General features: G+C 59.0%; 1 protein-coding gene across 15 annotated transcripts in view; it reads right to left on the bottom strand.

Moving 5' to 3' along the window:
* KLC1 (kinesin light chain 1) overlaps window positions 1–19238 on the bottom strand; it is a 49502-nt gene that overhangs the window by 12725 nt on the left and 17539 nt on the right. For 6 of the 15 annotated variants that reach the window (XM_036306369.1, XM_036306364.1, XM_036306370.1 and 3 more), the window contains exons 2-13: window positions 15909–16170; window positions 14308–14538; window positions 11957–12035; window positions 11285–11510; window positions 10662–10749; window positions 10058–10159; window positions 8715–8888; window positions 8512–8611; window positions 7317–7366; window positions 7178–7245; window positions 6101–6209; window positions 3941–4102 (exon numbers count right to left, since the gene is read on the bottom strand). In XM_036306369.1, the coding sequence (XP_036162262.1) occupies window positions 3941–4102; window positions 6101–6209; window positions 7178–7245; window positions 7317–7366; window positions 8512–8611; window positions 8715–8888; window positions 10058–10159; window positions 10662–10749; window positions 11285–11510; window positions 11957–12035; window positions 14308–14538; window positions 15909–16169 (1650 nt within the window). In that variant the 5' untranslated portion in view covers window position 16170. The remainder of the gene's footprint in view (window positions 1–3940; window positions 4103–6100; window positions 6210–7177; window positions 7246–7316; window positions 7367–8511; window positions 8612–8714; window positions 8889–10057; window positions 10160–10661; window positions 10750–11284; window positions 11511–11956; window positions 12036–14307; window positions 14539–15908; window positions 16171–19238) is intronic. The other 9 variants (XM_036306367.1, XM_036306374.1, XM_036306378.1 and 6 more) reach the window with 4 other exon arrangements.

Raw genomic sequence — 19238 nt, 5'->3', positions numbered from 1 at the left:
GGGCTGGGGCTGGACAGTGGTCTGCCCACCACTTGGGCTCACCCCCTTACACCCTGTGAGAACCAGCTGGGCTTCAGGAGCATGCATCAGACGGATGTATGTGAAGAGATTAGCCCATGAACGTTTATGCACACACACATGGCTCATGGGCAGACAATGGTGTGGAAAGGGTGGGGGAGGGAAAGGGCATGTGTAACACTTTCAACAATAAAGACACGTTTCTTTAAAAGGGCTGGGGCGGTGGGCCCCTGCACCTGCTGCTGGAACAGCTCCTGCTCCGTGGCAGGCCCAGCCCTCCACAGCGGGAGCTCTGCCCACTGGCTAGCACAGCCGGATCCCTGCAAGGGTTTCAGGTGACTTAGTGTTCTTCAATTTTTAAAAATATATTCCACACAAATCCTTTATAATAAAAGGCTAATATGCAAATTGACCGAATGACGGAATGACTGGTCGCTATGACATGCACTGACCACCAGGGGGCAGACGCTCAACACAGGAGCTGCCCCCTGGTGGTCAGTGTGCTCCCACAAGGGGAGCCCACTCAGCCAGTAGCCAGGCTCATGGCTGGCGAGCACAGCGGTGGTGGCGGGAGCAGGCCTAAGCCATCAGTCGGACATCCCCCGAGGGCTGGACTGCAAGAGGGTACAGGCTGGGCTGAGGAAACCACCCTTCCCTCCCCCAGTGCACAAATTTCATGCACCGGGCCTCTAATTTTAAAATGAATATTAATCTCTTTTTAAAAATATATTGATCGGTTGATTTTAGAGAGAGGGAGGAAGAGAGAGAGGGAGAGGGAGAGAAACATCGATCTACTGCCCTACTTGTTTATGCACTCACTGGTTGCTTTTTGTGTGTGCCCTGACTGGGAATCGAACCTGCAACCTGGGTGCACTGGGGCAATTCTCTAACCAACTGAGCTACCGACCAGGGCTAATCTATTTCTAGGTCACAGTGCACCCAATTCCCCAGTAACCCTGGGTAAGAGTGTAGTGCACTGAAGCTTTCAGAAACACCACGCGGGAGCAGCGCGGGAAGAGAGGGGGCTGCTCCTGAAGGACCGGCAGAGAACTGGCCCCGCCAACAGCAGGGACAGTGCGGAGGGAAGGCTGACGTGGGGCCTCCGCCACCAGGCCTGGGGCTCCCAGTGGCCGGACACACACGTGCCTATCAGCCAACACGAGGCCACATGAACGGGGGCCAAGGGAGTCCAATTTCACCCCTAAAGGTTCCTTTGCAGCCACATCTGTGTGCTTAGCAGGACCATCAAGGAGGACACCCTCAGAGGGCACTTGCAGAGGAGAGGGCGGGAGCAGCTGCCCCTCACAGACAGACCAGGATGGCTCCAGGCCTGCTGGGGAGAGCAGGTCCCCTAGGGCCAAGCCCCTGCCCAACCCTCACATGGGGTTCTGGCTGGGGCCAGTCCTTCCTCCTCTCGTCTCTAACCGCCTGTGCCCAGCTCTGTGCTGGCCCAGATGCCCAGTACCCCTTGCAGGACCCTGACCTGACTCGCTGCCCTGTTCTAAGGCTGTTTCTGGCGCTGAGAGCGACCCTGCCTGTCGATGGAATTGGCTGCAACTGGAGGAGCTGTGGCCGCTCCTGGACCTGCCCACAGCACTCGCTCCGCCCCGTGGGGCGGCTGCAGAGGGCACTGACATTCTTCTGGAACTAGAATCTAATGGGAAGCCCGGTGCAAAGTGAAGCCTCGGTGGCACTTCCGCACCAGGCCTGGGTCACAGTCCTCAGGACCACTGAGTCAAGCAGAGAACAGGCCAGGCCTGTCGGAGCCACAGGGGGCGGTTCTCACCGTGGCCGGGCCCCCCGCCCGCAGACAGCGTGAGCCGCCATTCTCCCTGCAGGAGGCGGAGCATGGCTGCAGGTGACCATCGCATCACACGTGACCTCAGGACGAGCTCCTTTGGTTGCGAGCAATTATACCTCAACACAGCTGACCTCAAACCTCTGCCTGTGCCTGCTGCCTTATTGACTCTTCTCAATAGATGTATGCTTTACAAATAACATCTGTCACCCTAACCCCAGCATGCCAAACTCGCCGCCGGCGGGCCGCATGCTTGCTAACTGGTTTGGCTCAGTGGATAGAGCCTCGGGCTGAGGACTGAAGGGTCCCGGGTTCGATTCTGGTCAAGGGCATGTACTTGGTTTTGGGCTCCAACCCCAGTAGGGGGTGGTGCAAGAAGCAGCTGATTGATATTTTTAACTCACTATCCCTCTCCCTTCCTCTCTGTAAAAAATCAATAAAAATATTTTTTAAAAAATAAAGAAATAAACTTATCAAATTTTGGGAGAGCTCAGCATTCCCTCCTTGGAACCTTAGAGCTTTGAGGAAGCCAGCCTGGGAGCCCAGGCCGTCCCTTGAGGCGACAGGCCGAGTCTAAGTGGTGGCCTCGGTGACCAGCAGTGAGCCCAGCCGCCACAGCCGCCTCGTTAAGCTGGGCGGTCACTGCCCCTCTGCTGCTTTCCCTACTCTCCACTCGGAAAGAGGGCTCCTGCGCTGCCCCAGGCGCTAAGACCCAGGCTCCTCCGGTCCGGTCTGGCCCGGCCTCTCTGCATGTGCCCGGGACGGGCTGTCAGAGATACAGAGCCACCAGGGCCAGAAAGTCCACCATGAAGGTGTCCGAGCCCCGGGTGTGAGCACCCCCAGGGACAGCGCATGCCAAGTGAGGAGGGAAACGTGAAACAGGGGACGTGCACAGGAGAAGGCAGCCCTCCCCCGAGTCTCGGCCTTGAAGACAGTCAGCAACAGCTGTGTCATCACGATTTCAGACAGGCTGACCTAGAAATACTGTCTGAGGAGACGCTCCTGCCGAACGTCAAGAGCATTAGCACCTGCACGGGTGCTGAAGCCGACTAGCAAAGGGCCCGCCCTCAGACGCATGCGGAGGAGAGCAGAGAGCACCGGGAGGGGGGCGCACACAGCAGGCCTGAGGGCGAGCAGGGACTGCGCCCAAGGGCGTGAGTGATCACAGCAGATGCTGATTGGTTGTCCTGGCACAGAAAAAAACCAAAGCCAGGAAGCTGCGGACAGACGGCCCAGATGTTCTCCCTGTAATTGTGGCCAATAACAATCTGTACAGAACATTTAAAGGCTCACCTTTACCAAAGTGCTGCAGCTACAGGAAATCCCAAAGGATAACACAGATTTAAAAACACAGACAAGAAAGCCAAAACTTCTCAGCAAAACATCTGCGGTGACAGCTGAGGGTGCACTACTGCGGCTTCGAAAAATCAGCGCACCTGGGCGGCAAGGCTCACCTGCAGCCACTCCTCCCGATACAGCGAACCCCAGGCTGCCAGCTCTGACTCCCTGATGGCTCCCTGCACCGGCCCCACCCACGGGCCACCACGAGGGAGGCCACCGGCAGAGCCACCAGGGGCTGACATGTCTCAAACACAGGCCCGGGTTCTGGACCCGAAAAACTGTGGCAGGGAGTCGTGAAGGGCGATGGACCGACCCTCGTAGAACTGGCGCTCAGGACCACGGTGGGACACGAAGCGCGGCCACCAAACCTTCCTGCCCCTGCCCTGCCCCTTCCCTAGACAAGTTCTGCCGGGAACATCAGCCCGTCCAAGGCCTGTACAGTAATTCCCACTAGGCCTACGGCGGCCGGGCCATAAATGAGGGGCGCTGGAGTTAGCGGGGAAGAGGTACGTTAACAAGCGAGTTAGTCATCTGCACGCTTCCTATGATTAAAGTAAAACCGGATTATGGACTGTGCTTTAAACAACCAGGACACTCAATCAGCATTTAGGTGCTGGAAGTTAGGCCAACAGCTTTCATGGAGAGAAAACGGCCACTTCCAGGAGGCACAGGCTCAGGGTTAGCAGGAGACAGGACTTACAGAAGCGGAGCTGCGGCTGGAGTGGAGGGAAGCAGAGTCTACAGGAGAAGGGCTGCGGGGGCGGGACCGCGCGCTGTACTTACCCCGCTCCACTCTACGCCCATACTCACTTCCTCCCCTCCGTCAGGGCCACTCTCGTACTTGACCGTGTCCACGGTCAGGCTCTCCCGGCTCCGGCGCTTCTCCGAGCCCTCGGGGTCGCCCAGCACCTCGGCCACTCTCTGTTTGTGAACATTGTCAAGACCCTGCGAGTCAGGCGGGAGGGTTCACCTGTTAGCACGTAAGCTGATTAGGGTTTTCCAAACATAAACGCCCCAGAAAACACAGGCTCTGAACCACAGGGAGCGACCACGTGTCCTGGGACGTGCCCTGCAGGGGTGCCTGCCCTGAGCCCGTTCACCTCCCACCAAGTCACAGGCTGAGGCAGCGAGTGGCGCTGGCTGGGGTCTGGCAGGAAGGGCCCTGGTGCCCTCACTGGGACGGCTTCCCAACAGGCCCGATGGTGGGCGGGGAGGGGAGGCACGGGCGGCACGCCCAAGGACAAGGCGGTGGTGGTCCCGGCTGAACCCTCCCAGTGCTCCTGTTTGGAAGTGTGGTGGTGGGACGGGAATGCCGTGTCTAGCGTCCCCACTAGCTCCCTGGCGTGCACGCCTCCCAGGCAGCACCTGCTGGAAACTCACGGATGACTGTGTTCTCAGTGTGACACCGAAGACCAGCCACTAACTACAAAGGCACGTCTAGAGCAGACGCTCCATCTGCCAAGTGCTGAGCAGCAGGCACTCCTGCTCCTTCAGGCCACTTCACACGTCTGTAATAGCATGTGGCGGATTAACACACAACAGCGCTTCCTGTGCGCGTCAGGGCCCGATGACTGCGGGCAACATGCCTCTGGTTCCGCATGGGTTCACCCGGCAGCTCGTGAAGCGCTCGCCTGTGCCGATGGGCCCTCCTCCTCGGGAGGCCCGGCCCAACCACAGCCACTACAAGTGCTGCTCACCCAGGAGACTGGCCTCCGTGCCCTGCACTTCCTGTGCGAGTTGTGAGGGGCATCACTGCTCTCAGTTGGTGAAGGAGAGCGCCTCAGTCCTCCGACCTCTCTACTCCTCAGAACCTCATGCGACGCCCCCGTGGACGTGGTGTCCCTAAGCCTGGATGACGGGACAGCCCAGCGGCAGGAGGGGCCACGCTGTGCGCTTGTGCGCTCACCCGCTTGCCAGAACTCCCCTGTAACCCCAAACCCACACCCCAGTGCTCTCGCAGGCACCTGCCACCCGGTGTGCACGGCCCGCCAAGCGCCAAGGTGACACTCCTTGCGCTGTGAACAGTGCCCTGCTCTGTCCGTTACTCAGTCCGCGTTCTCCGCATTCTGTCCATTTGCTGGACGCTCGCTGCCTGAACAGCCCCGCCCCGCTGCGGCGCGCCCAGGGTCCCTAGGTGCACAAGGCTGGGTGTGCCGCACACAGATGGAGCGACGCCTGTGCGGGTGGGCCTCCCGCAGGCCTGAGCCGGTGCTGGGCCCTGAACTGGTGCTAACGCATCACCAATCCAACCACGTAGGTGTCTGTGAACAGAAAGCACACAGGACACGGCTTCGGCGGGTCAGCGGCCGCCAGCGCGGCCAGAGGCTCACAGGACCCAGCGCTGCGTCCTCCCCGGAGGCCCCGCTGCTTCGCGCCCACAGCGCCTCTCCAGAGCGGACCTACCGACAAGGACCTGCGGCACCTGGCCCGGCACCTGGGCCGCGGGCCTGCGTTCAGCTGCCATGTGCACCGAGGAGGGGGTTCTGGATCACGCGGTGGTTTCTGTGTGGCGGCCCCGGTCACGGCCCAGCAGCACACGCGGTGCCAGTTACTGTCTTCCCGTTCTGTTCATCGCAGCCACCCCGCTGGGTGTGAAGTAGTGCGTGTGGCTTTAAAGAGCATTCCCTACCGACTACAGACGGGCACCTTCACGGGCGTGCGGGCCCAGCAGGTGCTCTGCGCCCCATGCCCCGTGGCCTTGTCTTCACACGCCCTGGGCACTAGACCCACCAGACACGTGTGCACACGCTGTCCCCGCTCTGGGCGCCCATTCCAATTCTGGAGTACTGGATCGACTGGGGTTCTCTTCTGCTACTCGTGTTTCTGGGTCAGACGTACAGTATTTAAACAATATCATCTTATTTGTAAAATTAATATACTACAAACTTTCTATCTCTAAGTCAAGACCTCAGTAAGGCGCGTTGGAGAGAGGGGCTGACCGACCTGCTTGCGTGACCGCATGGCGGCTTCCTCCAGGGTCTCTGCAGCTTCGAACTTGCCCTGGCGCCTGTAGAGGGCCCCGAGGTTCTTTAACGTCGTGGTGACGGTCGGGCTGGAAGAGAGCACACGTGCTGAGCTGTTAGCATGCTTCCGAGCGGCCGCGGCCGCCAGCGTGGGATCTGAGGGCTGGTGTTGGTGAGAAATAGCTCTCGGGCGCCATGGCCTGTTTCCCATGCGAGGGGACCAGCAGCTCTTCTCCTTCCAGCTCCCGCCTCCCAGAGCTGCCCGGCGGCTCGGACCTTGGCCACCGCCAGAGTCTGCGCGGGCTGTCTGACCACCACGCTTCCCGGCAGGAGCGCATCGCCAGGCAGTGAGAGGGCGCGGAGGGAGGCAGGGGGAGCCACCCCTCACCACCCGGGATGAGCGCTGTGTGACGGGGCAGAGCCAGCAGGGACTGTGCTCGGCACTGTGCCCAGCAGCCTTCCAGGCCCAGCCACGGCCGTTCATTTGGTGCGACGGCCCATCAGGGGACGCATGAAGCAGCTGCGCCCGTGTCCGAGAGCCCCCGCCCCCAGCAAATCTGTCCGTGACACGGGGAACCGGGCCAGGGGGCAGAGACTTCCCGAACTAGATGACTGGGAAACTGAGTCTTAGAGGAGGAGTTAGCGAGCAGACAGGAGAGCGGGAGGGGTTCCAGTCGGGAGGAAGCAGGCTGGAGGCCTGGTGTGGGAGGCACAGGCACCGGCTCACAGGGCCGTGCGGGCGCTCACACTGCCCTCTGCAGACACGGAGGCCAAGGCAGCGAGGAGAGGGGGCCACGGCTTAGGATCTCCGAGACGAGACGTCCCTGCAGGGCTGCTGGCCCCTGCTCTGCGGCCGCCTTCCCGTGTCCCCTGGGCCCTCTCCTGCTGCCATGAGGTCGGCAGCCTTGGACACAGCAGCGCGAGTGCAGAGCCTTGTTTCACCCGGACGGCGGGGCCCCACACCCGTGAGAACGCTGCCCACTCGTGACCCCGGCCAGCGGCTCTCTCAGGCCCAGCAGCCCGTCCACAGCTGTTGTTTGCAGGGAAGCAGACACACCTGTCCACCTTGCAGGCCTTGTACCAGCCGCCGTACTCTCCAAACGCGGGCCCGTCCTTCTGCTTCCCCTGCAGGAGAAGAGGAGGTGGTGAGTGACGCGCCACAGCACCGAGCCCGCGGGGCCCTGGGCGGAACTCACTTTGCACTCCTCTCTCTCCTCCGCGTGCATCCAGATGGGCTTGTTCTCGTCTGAGGGAGGAAAACAACACACCGTCAGCGGAGGCTGACCGAGCCCCCTGAGAAGGGGCCACGTTCCAGGGACTGCAAGGCTCCTGCTGTTCTAGGGTCCTGCTTAGGGGTGACTTCTCCCGCGTGGACGGGCGCCGTCCCCACGGAGGACAGACTGGAGGGCAGGACCACACGCGCTCGCAGGAGGTGGCCGGCTTGGGCGGCGCGGGGACAGAAGGTGCTGGAGGAAACGTACCAGACCTGAGGGCGTCAGCAAACCCGACTCCCATGAGGGTTCCCATCGTGAAACTTTTCTTTTTTTATATATTTTTTACTGATTTCAGACAGAGAGAGAAAGACTCACTGATTGGCTGCCTCCAGCACGCCCCCCACTGGGGATCGAGCCCACAACCTGGGCATGTGCCCTTGACTGGAACTGAACCCAGGACCCTTCAGTCCGCAGGCTGATGCTCTACCCACTGAGCCACACCAGCGAGGGCCATCATGAAACTTAATGCTGGAATCTGCACACAGCCCTCAGAGTTTTAAATGTGAGCAACCTCGCAGTGAACAAGAGTCCGACAACAAGCAGCACCCGTCCTCCTTCCAAACATCAGTGAACGCCTAGCGAAGGGAAGTAAGTGCCCCGTGTCCCTGTGGCCTCCTGAGCCACTGGAACCCTGACAGCTTTCCCTCCAGAACTGGGCCCTGAGCACCTCCGATGCCGAGGGTATGACGGCCAGGCCTGGGCCAGTGGAGAATGTGCACTTTGGCAGGTCCCCGCCAGCACGGTAAGAACATTCTAGAAAGCATGAATGACTCCAGGGAGGTTTTCTAGAGTTGGTGCATCTGGGCTGTGCCTGAAACAGGCATGGACTCTGGAGAGGACAGCGTGAAAAGCGGAGGCAGGTGGCCATCACCCCACGGAGGTGAGAGATGCCAGTGAGCACGTGTGTGTCCACCGTGTCACTGGAGATGAACAAACGTGCCACAAGCACCCAGCTGTGCCCGCCCCTCCTCTGAGCGCGGTCTGGAAAGTCATTTCTAACACTCAGGTCAGCTGCATCTTGAAACTGCTGTGACGACGCGGGTGTACCACTGCGGGCTGGCATCGGGACTGCCAGGCAGCCGCAGCAGCATCTGCGCAGAAAGGAGGGCACCCTTACCGTCCACAGAGCCGAACTCCCGCTCGTGCGCACGCGTGAGGATCTCTTTGTACAGGGTCTCCGCTTGCTTGAACTTCCCTTGCTTCAGGTAGCAGGAGGCCTTGAAAGGAGACGAGGTGCTCAGCGTCCTCCCGCGAGTGAGCGCGCTCCTCGGGACAGTTCCACCAGGACGCGCCCCGCTGCCCGCGGCCCTGCCCACCTACCAGGTTGTTCTTGGTCTTGGCCACATTGGGGTCGTCGGGCCCCAGCTTGGTCTGGTAGATCTCGAGGGCCCGCTGGTAGTAATACTCCACCTCCTCGTACTTGCCCTGGTTCTGGCACAGCAGGGCCAAGTTATTCAACTGCTTGGCCACGTCCGGGTGGTCCTTCCCCAAAACCTGAGAACAAAGCACGGTGTCAGCACCTCCGCCCTGCCTCACCACCAGCCAGCCCGCCCCCCCACGCGAGCTCTTCCTGAGTGTCCGCCCGGAGGCCGCCCCTCCAGGCTGCGGTGCTGCGCGGCTCCGTGCCCTGTGATGGAAGTGACACAGCCAGAACGTGGGGGGCTCTCCTGGGGGGCGGGGGAGAGGCTGGTTCCCTTTACATGCTTTAGCTTCCTTAAATCTTACAACGACCCTACGTGGTGGGAACGTCATGCACATTTTGAGGAGGAAACTGGCTTTTCTAAAGCCAATGCTACTATGACTGCCAAGTCCTGGAACAGCCCAAACTTAGCCAGCCCTGTCTGACGCCTTCCTGTGCAACCAACCTCCAAAGGAACTCCCAGTCTCCCGCCCAATCCCGCCCAGCCAGCCCACCTTCACGTGCAATCACCCCAACCACTTCCCTCATGTTTCCACCCCCACCGGCAGGACCTCCCCTGCCTCCGCCCCTCCCAGATGCTGACACTCCTCCCCCTCCAGCTGCTCGCCCAGGGTGCTCTCCAGGCCCCGTGGATGGGACCCCTTCCATCCAATTTAAGACCTCAGCCCGACCCACCAGTTAGCTCAGAAGCACATCACCTGGTTTTCTCTCTTTGCAAGTATCACTACCTGAAGCTACCTTATTTATCCAGCTAACCTTCTATTACAACTCTCACCCACTAAAGTGCAGGCCCCAGGAATCCAAGTTCTTCCCAATGCAGCCCCTGCTGGAGGAGTCACACTGTCAATCAGTGCCTCCCCCTAGGCGTCCCCAGGAGGCACGCGGCCTCCCCCTCCCTTCCCACACTTCTTCCTCTCCCTGCCGGGACTCTGCACTCAGTTACTGAAGGCTCAGCTCCAACACTCCCATGCCCCCAGGCCCTGGAGGAGCCCCGCTCTAGATGCTCCGGCTCTGACCTAGAGGCCAGCGAACAGAACCCTACGTTCCCAAGTTCAGTTACTTCTCGTAAACCCTCAGTGCCACCTACAGTGGTCCTCTGTCAAAAGGTGAGCCGGAAGTCCTCTAAAAGCCCCCAACTCACACCTGAAACCTACGTGACCCTGTTAACAAGGCCACCCCAACACAGTTAATTCAAAATAAGTAAGAGTGAGATAAACGCATAAAGCGCCACGCGGTGCCGCACCTTCTCTCGGATCTCCAGGGCTCTTTTACACAGCGGCTCCGCCTCCTTGTACTTCCCTCTCTTGCCGTAAAGCACCGCGAGGTTGTTCAGAGTCGCTGCCACCTGCAACCGGGGCGGCGAGAGGGTGAGCATGGCCGGCGAGCTCAGGGCAGTCAGGGACCGAGTTCCATCAAAAGCAAGAAGCAATTCACTGGACAGAGATCACAGAGCAACACCACAGGTGCTGGGATTACAATCAGCATCGCGGGATCTTGATTTTTAATAAATCTCACTGGGAACCACACAGCCCACCACAGGCCTGTGTGCAAACGGGAGCAGACTTTAACAAAGGACCCCGTTCTGCAGGAGAGAATTTCACAAGACATGCGATTCGATTCAGGATCAAGAACTACAGCGCGTGCTCCATTTGGGAGGGACAAGGCGTGCGCTGGCCTTGCTGGTGCCAGTCTCCGCGGGAGCTGGCGGGAGGAGGCGTGAGGGCCTACCTGTGCCATCTAGCGGAAAGGCAGCGCTTACCTTCCCTGTGGGTTCAATAGGAAAATGTGTCGGTGAAAACCTTAGGGAAACCGAGCATCTACAAGGAGTGAGAATCAGGTCCACTCACCGCGGGGTGGTCTTTGCCCAGAGTTTTCTCGCGGATGGCCAAGGCGTCGTTCAGCAGGTTGGCGGCGTCCTTGTACTTATTCTGGTCTCTGGAATGAAGCACCGGGGGTATTCTGTCTGCCCGCAGGCCCGGCGTCCCCCCGCCCTTCCCGGCCCTCTGAGCGGGGACTGTCACCACCCCATTTGCGAGATGAGGAGTGGAGGCTCCGAGAAGCTAAGGCTCTGGACACCCCCTCCGCCCCGGGCCGTGTAGCAGAGAGGGAAGCTGAACTCCCCTGAGAACAGAGCTACGTGTTCAGCCCAAGGGCCTCACAGCCAGCCCAAAGGCTCACATACACTTGGGTCTCAAACACTGTTTGTTGAGCCCGGCCTGTGTGGTTCAGCGGTTGAGCGTTGACCCAGGAACCAGGTCTCCGGTTCGATTCCCGGTCAGGGGCACATGCCCGGTTTGCGGGCTCAATCCCCAGTACGGGGCATGCAAGAGGCAGCCAATCAGTAATTCTCTCTCATCATGGATGTTTCTATCCTTCTCTCACTCTCTGCCCCTCTCTCTGAAATCATTAAAGAAAAAGGTTGAACTGGAACCAAACTGCTGGAGAAATGAAGGACAGAGGAAGTACTAGCCTGTACACCAAGGCCAGGATGTTGAGCATGGTGGCCACGTCCGGGTGGTCGTGGCCGGAGGTCTTCTCCAGGTCCTCCAGGGCCTGCTTGCACAGGGGCACGGCCACCTCGTAGCGCCCCTGCGAGGCATACTGGATGACCAGGTTGTGCAGGGTGCGCAGGCGCGCCGGGATCTCATAGCCGCCCTGCTGCGCGGCCGCCGCGGCGCTGCTGTGCTGCTGCTGGACTGCAGAGAGGGTCCGCGTCAGCGGCACAGGGTCCCCAGGTGTCCTGGTTAAACTCCCCTCTAGCCTTGGCCCCGTTTCGGCACGTGGCCCCCCGACCACGGAAACCTGTCCTACACCCTCTGGGCAGGCTGGTAACCGCAGCACCCTTCCGGGTGACACGACCCCCAAGACACACACACACACCCCGCAACGAGATGCCCCCGGCTCAGGCAGACAGCCCTGCCTTTCCCACTCCAAACTGCTGTGCCTGGCCCAGGCCGAGGGGCTGGCCTAACGCCGCTGCTTCCCAACACGAAAACTCTGAAGCTCTGGGAAACGCGGGTCCGAGCGTGCACGTGCTCCTGCGAGGCGCTGTGCCACCCAGACGCCCGCGAGTCACCGCAACCGCGTCCCACGCACAGACCACCTCCCTCTGCTGCATGCGGCATCCAACCCGCCCGCGTACTTCCTTGACCGGGGTCGTCGTCGTCGTTCGGGAAAAGGTCGTCCAGAGGTTCTTTGGTGGAATCGGTGTCTTTGTCCTCCTGGAAACCAACCCAGAACTATCTTAGCTTGCAAGGGCTACAAAACCTCTGCTATAACCTTTTTAATTAAAAAACCTTAGAGCCTGGCCAGCGTGGCTCAGTGGTTGAGCATCGACCTATGAACCAGGAGGCCACAGTTTGATTCCTGGTCAGGGCACATGACCGGGTTGCAGGCTCGATTCCCAGCGTGGGGCGTGCAGGAGGCAGCCAATCCATGATTCTCATCACTGATGTCTCTCTCTCTCCCTCTCCGTTCTTTTCTTAAATCAATAAAAATATATATTTTTTAAAAAAACCTTAGAAAAGATGGTCCATTTTTAAGATCAAACACAGGATTATCCACAATCTGCCTGGGTTCTGAGGAAGTTCAAACAGAGCAGGGAAACTCTCACTAGAAATAAGCCCACTCGTAAACCACACACGTGAAAACGTGAAGCGCCGCATGGCTGCACGCGCAGACCAGGACGAGTCCACCGCAGGCCTGGGGCACTGGGCTGCCTCCAGCTGCGTATGACTCGGTGTAAGGGATGCCCTCGTGGTGGGATTCCTGCCCCAATAAGGGGAGACACCAGAGCGTGTTCTCTCTTGCCCCCACCCCACTCCGTGAGGACCCAGCGAGCAGGCCACCGTCTGCAAGCCAGGAAGAGAGTCCTCACCAGACACTAGCCCTGCGGGTGCCTGGTCTCGGGCTCCAGCCACCAGGACGGGAGAAGTGTCTGTGGTCCGAGCCACCCCGTCGGTGGTGTTTTGTGTGGCAGCCCAAGCTGACACAGGGTGTCTGTTTGCTTAGGACGAGGGTTCAGACTGAAGACACACGTGTGGGACACACTGATCACAGATTATGTAGTGAACAGGCCCAGCACCAGGCGGGCAATAAAAAATGGGAGCTCAAAAAAGTAACAAATAATGAAATAAAATAAAAGTGGGCGCTCAAATGCAGGGCAGACTCAGGATGGGCCTGGGCAGGAAGGACGGACTGGGACAGGGAACACGGGCTGCGTGCAGGGAAGAACCTGCAGCCGGCGTGTCTCAGCCTTGCCCCCTGAACTGCGTCCGAGGTCTGTTTCTTTAACCCACGAGCCTGCGGCCCTGGTACGGCGGCTGCGTTCACTGCGACATGCACTGCAGGGATGTGCGGCGTGACGCAGGGAAGCTGGGTAAGGGCAGATGGGGGTGCTTTTCTATCTTTCCACCTCTTGTGTGAATCTAACATTTAAAAGGTATTGTTTTTAAGTTAACTGAATTAGAAATACTGGATGAAAAAATAGTCAAGACTGGGGTCAACATCCAAAGACAGAAAGGGGGGAACTGAGATCCTTGGAGCCGTAACATTCCAGAAACCACAGGTGAGCTGGCAGGGCCTCGAGGGAGGCAGGAGAAGGCTGCAGAGAGCAGGTGTCCTGGGGCGGGCAGGCCCACGGCACCATCCGCCACAGTCAGCCCCGACTCTGGGTCAGGATTGGACGGTGGCTGTGGACCTAGAGAATCCAGCACCTGACAGGCATGGACGCCAGACCGCAGTGGGTCAGGGCGCCAGAGCCCAGCTGGGCAGACCCGTCACAGGTAATGCTGCCTCTCTGCCGTGGACCTGATAGTTACCGTATTTTACATTTTCTGACCCTTCTGCTAAAAAACACACAAGAAAAGAATATGGCAAAGAGAACTTCTATGGCCCTGGGCGGGTGGTCCAGTGGTTGGAGCATCATCCCTTGCACTGAAGGGTCAGGGTCGTGGGTTTGATTCCTGGTTAAGGCACATGCCCAGGTTGTGGGTTCACTCCCCACTCAGGGCGCACATGTGAGGCAAAAGATCAATCTTTCTCCCTCTCTCCCTTCTTCACTCACCCCAGAATCAATGAAAAACATATCCTTGGGTGAGAATTAAAAGAAAAAGGCCCTGGCCAGTGTGGCTGTTGGTTAGGTGTTGTCCCGTGCACCAAAGGGTTGCTGGTTCGATTCCTGGTCAGGGCGCATGCCCAGGGTGCGGGCTGGATCCCTGGTGGGGGGGCGTGTGGGAGGTGGCTGATCAATGTTTTGCTCTCACAATGTTTCTCTCTCTCTCAAAAAAACCCACAAAACCTAAAAAGAAGTTCAATAATAAAATTAAAAATTAAAAAAAGGGGAATGTCTATAACTTGCCCAGGGACTCAGTCCCAGGACCGCAACCCGCGATCTTGCTCAGTGCATCCCTGGAGGGGAGACCCCCGGCCCCTGTGCTGAAGCCCCTCCCACCTCCCGCAGGACGGCCCCCGCACTCCCACAGAACCACTCACGGACGGAGAGATGTCGTCGTCGTATTTCTTCAGCTGGTTCATGAACTCCAGGTGCTTCTTCTCCTCCTCCAGCTGGGCCACGGACTGCTCGCTCTTCTGCAGCTTCTGCTGCGTGTTGGCCAGCTCGTCCCGCAGCCACTGGTTCTCCTGGCACAGGCGGCGCACCTGCGCGCGCAGCTTCTGCTTCTCCGACTCCACGGCGTTCAGGTGGTTGGACAGGGCCATCATGACCTGCAGACGCACGGGCTGCGGCAGCGGTCCCAGCCCCGCCTCCCTCCACCCAGGCCCCGTGCTGCGGCCCGTTCCCCAAGCATGAGGTGCACCGTGCCATGACTCCCGTGTCCACCTCGGTCACAGGCCACACACGGGACACCACAGGAGTAGCACATGCCCAGGACATCTACAGAAAATAGACGTGTGTTCTGTCTGAGAGCTTCTCCAGTGGACGAGCAACGCACGCACAGCTACTCTTCTGATAAAAATGCATTTTTTACTTTCCATCCAGACAGCTCCAACGCAATCTCTCACCGCCGTGCCCCCGACGTGACACTGCGTGTGCCTGCGCGCAAGTGTGCAGTGTGGTCACTCCGGGAGCGGGGGGTGGGGAGGGGAGGGCCGGCAGACCTTCCAGGTGCCAAGGGAAGGGAAGGCATCTTTGCCGCTGGCATCACGGGTCAGAGGCGCTGGTGCTCCCATCAGCACAGTCTGTACCTAATTTTACCTGAAATACGTTGGCAAAGCCAAAAGCTATGGGGCGAGGGGCACCACATGCTCCACGTCTCCCGTCTATGCTGGCACGACAGAAACGAAGGTCTGTCAGATCTACACAACCCTGCCTGGGTGCCGCAGAGGCCATAGCTGCCGGCAGACAGCCACGCTCCCTCCTTCCTGCTCAGAGCAGGGCACTGTAAGGGCAAGATGCACTCCCGTCTCCCCCACGGAGTGCCCTGCAGCAAGGTGGGAGCAGAGCGCGCTGGTCTAGGAAGCAGGAGGCAGTGCCCTTCCTGCCCTCCGGGCGCTAGAGCGGGCCGGAGCTGCAGCGGAGCTGTCCGAGTCCGGGAGACAGGCTGCCGGGAGCAGGGCGGCAGGGCCTGGGTCCCTGGTGACGGGGCAGCCGCGGACAGTGGCTGGGACAGCCACCCTGGGGCTTGGTTCACAGCCTCTGAGATGTGAGCCACCGTTTTTGTTTTCTGATGTGTGCAGCCAAATCCAGGCCTAAAGGACACGTGGTGGCCCTGCTTTTTAAAGTTCAGACACGCCCCAGTCAACCGTCATGTATCTAACGTGCACCACCCTGTTACTCTATAGCAGTGGTTCTCAACCTTCTGGCCCTTTAAATAGAGTTCCTCATGTTGTGACACAACCATAAAATTATCTTCGTGGCTACTTCATCACTGTCACGTTGCTGCTGTTATGAATCGTCATGTAAACATCTGATATGCAGGATGGTCTTAGGCCACCCTTGTGAAAAGGTCGTTCAACCGCCAAAGGGGTCGCGACCCACAGGTTGAGAACCGCTGCTCTACAGGGATCTGCATTCTGGTTAGTGAGGCACCATGGACCCGCCCGCCCGGCTCTCCAGGCCGCAGCCTGGCTTCTACCTGCGCCTCGCTCAGGCCCAGCTCCAGCATCTCCAGCGACTTCCGGATCATGTTGGACTTCTCCTCCACCAGGTTGCTCTCATCATCTTTCTTCAGACACTTCAGTGTCTCGAGTAAACTCTGCAGAATGGAGTTGTGCTCGTTCTTCAGAGCCTCCAGCCCCTGAATCACCTGCTTGGTCTTGGAGATAATCTCATCCTGCGTGAGCTTCTCCAGTCTGTCTTCCTTCACGTACACCATTGTGGACATGTTGTCGTACATTCTGGAAGGGAAAAGACAAAAATCAGGCACCTCGCCGAGGCCGAACGTCATCACATCACACCTCTAAGATGCCTGTGCGCAGGCTGTAAGTGAATGTTTCTGCAGGCAAATACCAAGTATGTGTATCTGATTTAATATCTATACTGCTTCTATTTTTCCTTTGCAGGCCAATTTAATTACTTTCCTGGCTTGTGACTGATTTTTTAATGGAAAGAATGGCAGCAACAGAAACGAATGCCAAAGATTACAAGCAACAAAACATCCAAATGGCATTTCCAAAACACACAGCCTCCGTGAACAAAACGTTCTGAGTGTCCGCGAGTCTTATTTCTCCTGAATGAAACGCGGGAGGGAAGTCAGTTCTCTGGCTTGTTGAGCAGGTGCCCTGGAGGTGGTCAGGCCGGAAGAAGGCGCTGGCAGAGGAGCACGGAGCACGGAGCACGGAGAGGAGGGGAAGGACCAAGCGGCGGAGCCCGGGGGTTGAGGCATGAGGTGAGCAGCGCTGCAGACGCAGGAGGCCCTGCGCGTGGCTCAGGTGGCAGGGTGTCAGCCCATGCACCGGAGTTTGCTGGCTCAATTCCCGGTCAGGGCACATGCCCAGGTTGTGGGTTCAGCCCCCAATCGGGGTGCATGCGGGAGATAACCGACCGATGTTTCTCTCTCTCTTCCTTCCTCTCTCTCTAAAATCAATTTTTTTAAAAACAAAAAAGACTCGGGAGCCCGGGAGCCCAGCATGCCCCTGGGGCAGAGCAGCCCGGGCGCAGGAACAGGTGTGAGGTCCGGCCGTGAGTGAAGAAGGGGGGGGCAGGGCACTGAGGCAGTGTCAGCCAGCGGCCGTGCCCCTGCCCTGTGCCCGGGAGCTGCTAGTGGGGAGAAGGAAGCTGCCAGGAGAGAGGAGGGGAGGGACGAGCTGAGGTCGGATGCCCGTGGGGTGGCTTCCTCAGAACCCCGGCACCTGAGCTGCAGGTTCCTGCCCAGTCTCCCCACCGAGACTCAAGCTCTACTGCAGGCGGCTCCGCGGTTAGTCATCCTGATAGGCCAAGGCTGCGGACTCGATCCTGTCAGGGCACATCCAAGGTCACCAAGGACTGCACGGACGGGTGAAATGCGTCCATGTTTCTCTCCTTTCCTCCTCTCTCTCTCTCAAATCAGTCATTTTTTTAAAAGACAGGGCCGTTTGGGACGCCTTTACTGAGCTCACGGCTCTCCAGGGCACGGCTGGCTCCCGGAGAGCAGGGCCTCGTGTGTCCTGTCCTGTGCGACCCTCTCGGCCTGTCACAGTCACTGCTAAGTGCACACGCGCCGGCCGACGGAGGACCAGTGTCCAGGGAACAGGACTCAGTGGATCCCCAAAGGAAGGAGGAAACGAAACAGGCGCCTCCCCAGCTCTGGCAGCGAACTTCTCAGCACAATTTCCAAGTGATGCACCTTCAGTCTTCCTTTCCCAAACTCGCAGAACAGGGCTTACTAGGTGTGCCCTGACCAGGGCAGCCTCAGGGACATGCGGGCGCAGAGGGCAGCTGATACCACGCACACCGAGAGCTAAAGGCACAGTGACAGACCTCCTGATGGAGCATGGGGTGGGGGGAGTGAGGGGGGCGGGGGGGCAGCGGACACACCCACTGCAGAGGGGACGGATGCCAACCGTATCCAATTCAAGGGCACTGCCAACCGAGGGGACAACGGGGGCCGAGGGGGAGGTGGAAAGCGCCCACATCTGGAGAGGGGTGAGCTGGCACAGGGCAGGACTAGAGGAGGAGGGGAGAGAGGTCCCAGGGCGCCTGCCCTCTGGGGTGAGGGTGGAGGGCGGCCACGCTCAGGAAGGTCAGGTGCCACGGCGCAGAACCATCCATCAGAGACACAGGCACCTCCTCCAGGCTCAGCCAGTGAGGCCCTTCCGCTCCTGAGGTAGCCCACCCAGCCATCTTTCCCACGAGGCAAACCCAGGAAATGGGCGGGGCGGCTTCCGTCTGGAAAGAAAAGCTCACGGACGTGAACGGGGCAGAAGGTACACCTTCGTCAGAGTGAGTCCTGCCAGCTGTAAAGACGGCCAGGGTACCCTCATAGGGTTACGTGGCGGCCGAGAAGAAGGGGCGGGGGCAGTTCTGTTTATGTAAGAGAGAAGGAAGGGGGCGGAGTGTTTAAATAGCAAAGGAAAACCATAAAAGGCGGCACTCGTGTGCAGAAGGAAAAGTGGAAGGAAAACGAGAAAGACGGTCGCTGCAGGCATGCCTCATCAGGCAGGTGAATCCCGAGACACCCACTGCAGGTCCTGACGGCTGGCCAGGCTGGGGCCTGAGAGGAGACCAGTCGCACAGAAATGTTACCGGACGCGCACACCCAAAGTAAGAGCCGCTGAAGGCAGTTTTCTGTTACCTTCCCCTTAAAGGAAAAGTAATGGGAACCCAGCCTCGAGGGTAGGGGACACTCCGTGTCGTGAGAATGAGGTGGGAGGTGCCGTGTGGGCTCGGACCCGAGTGAGCCGGTGCAGAGCCCGGCACCACCATCAGCCATGGAGCGGGGAGGCCTCCTGGGGTCTCGGTGGCTAGCACACCTCCTCCCCGGCTCACGGGAGCATGGAGACCAGAGGGGAGCGCTCAGCAGTCACTCAGCGGTCAGTCAGCACAGCCTCCGGCCAGGGAGCTAAGCAATCTGGAACCTTCCTGATAACAACTGCTCAAGGTCTGCAGACACACTTCCTGTAACACAGGACTCACTACTTTCCAAGACAATTGGTTCGATGTTTCTCTCTCCCCACCTTCCTCTCTCTCTAAAAATCAATAAGAACATATCCTCAGGTGAGGACTTAAAAAACTATTCTAAAATAAAAAGTATTTTTTAAATCTACACACAAAGTACATAAAAAAGCACATGAATAACCGGTAAAAAGCAAAACCAGAGTCCAGACCGTGTGGATCAGCGGTTAGAGCCTGGCCAGAGCACGAAGGGCTGTGGGTTCAATCCCGGTCAAGGGCAGGCACCTGGGTTGCCGGTTGGCTCCCTGGCCCCATCAGGCACATGTGGGAGACAACCAAACGATGTCTCTCTCCCCGCCTCTAAAATAAATGG

Source organism: Myotis myotis, unplaced genomic scaffold (genome assembly GCF_014108235.1).
Source record: "Myotis myotis isolate mMyoMyo1 unplaced genomic scaffold, mMyoMyo1.p scaffold_m19_p_41, whole genome shotgun sequence".
Lineage (NCBI taxonomy): Eukaryota > Metazoa > Chordata > Mammalia > Chiroptera > Vespertilionidae > Myotis > Myotis myotis.
This window is presented reverse-complemented; position numbering and strand designations above follow the sequence as displayed.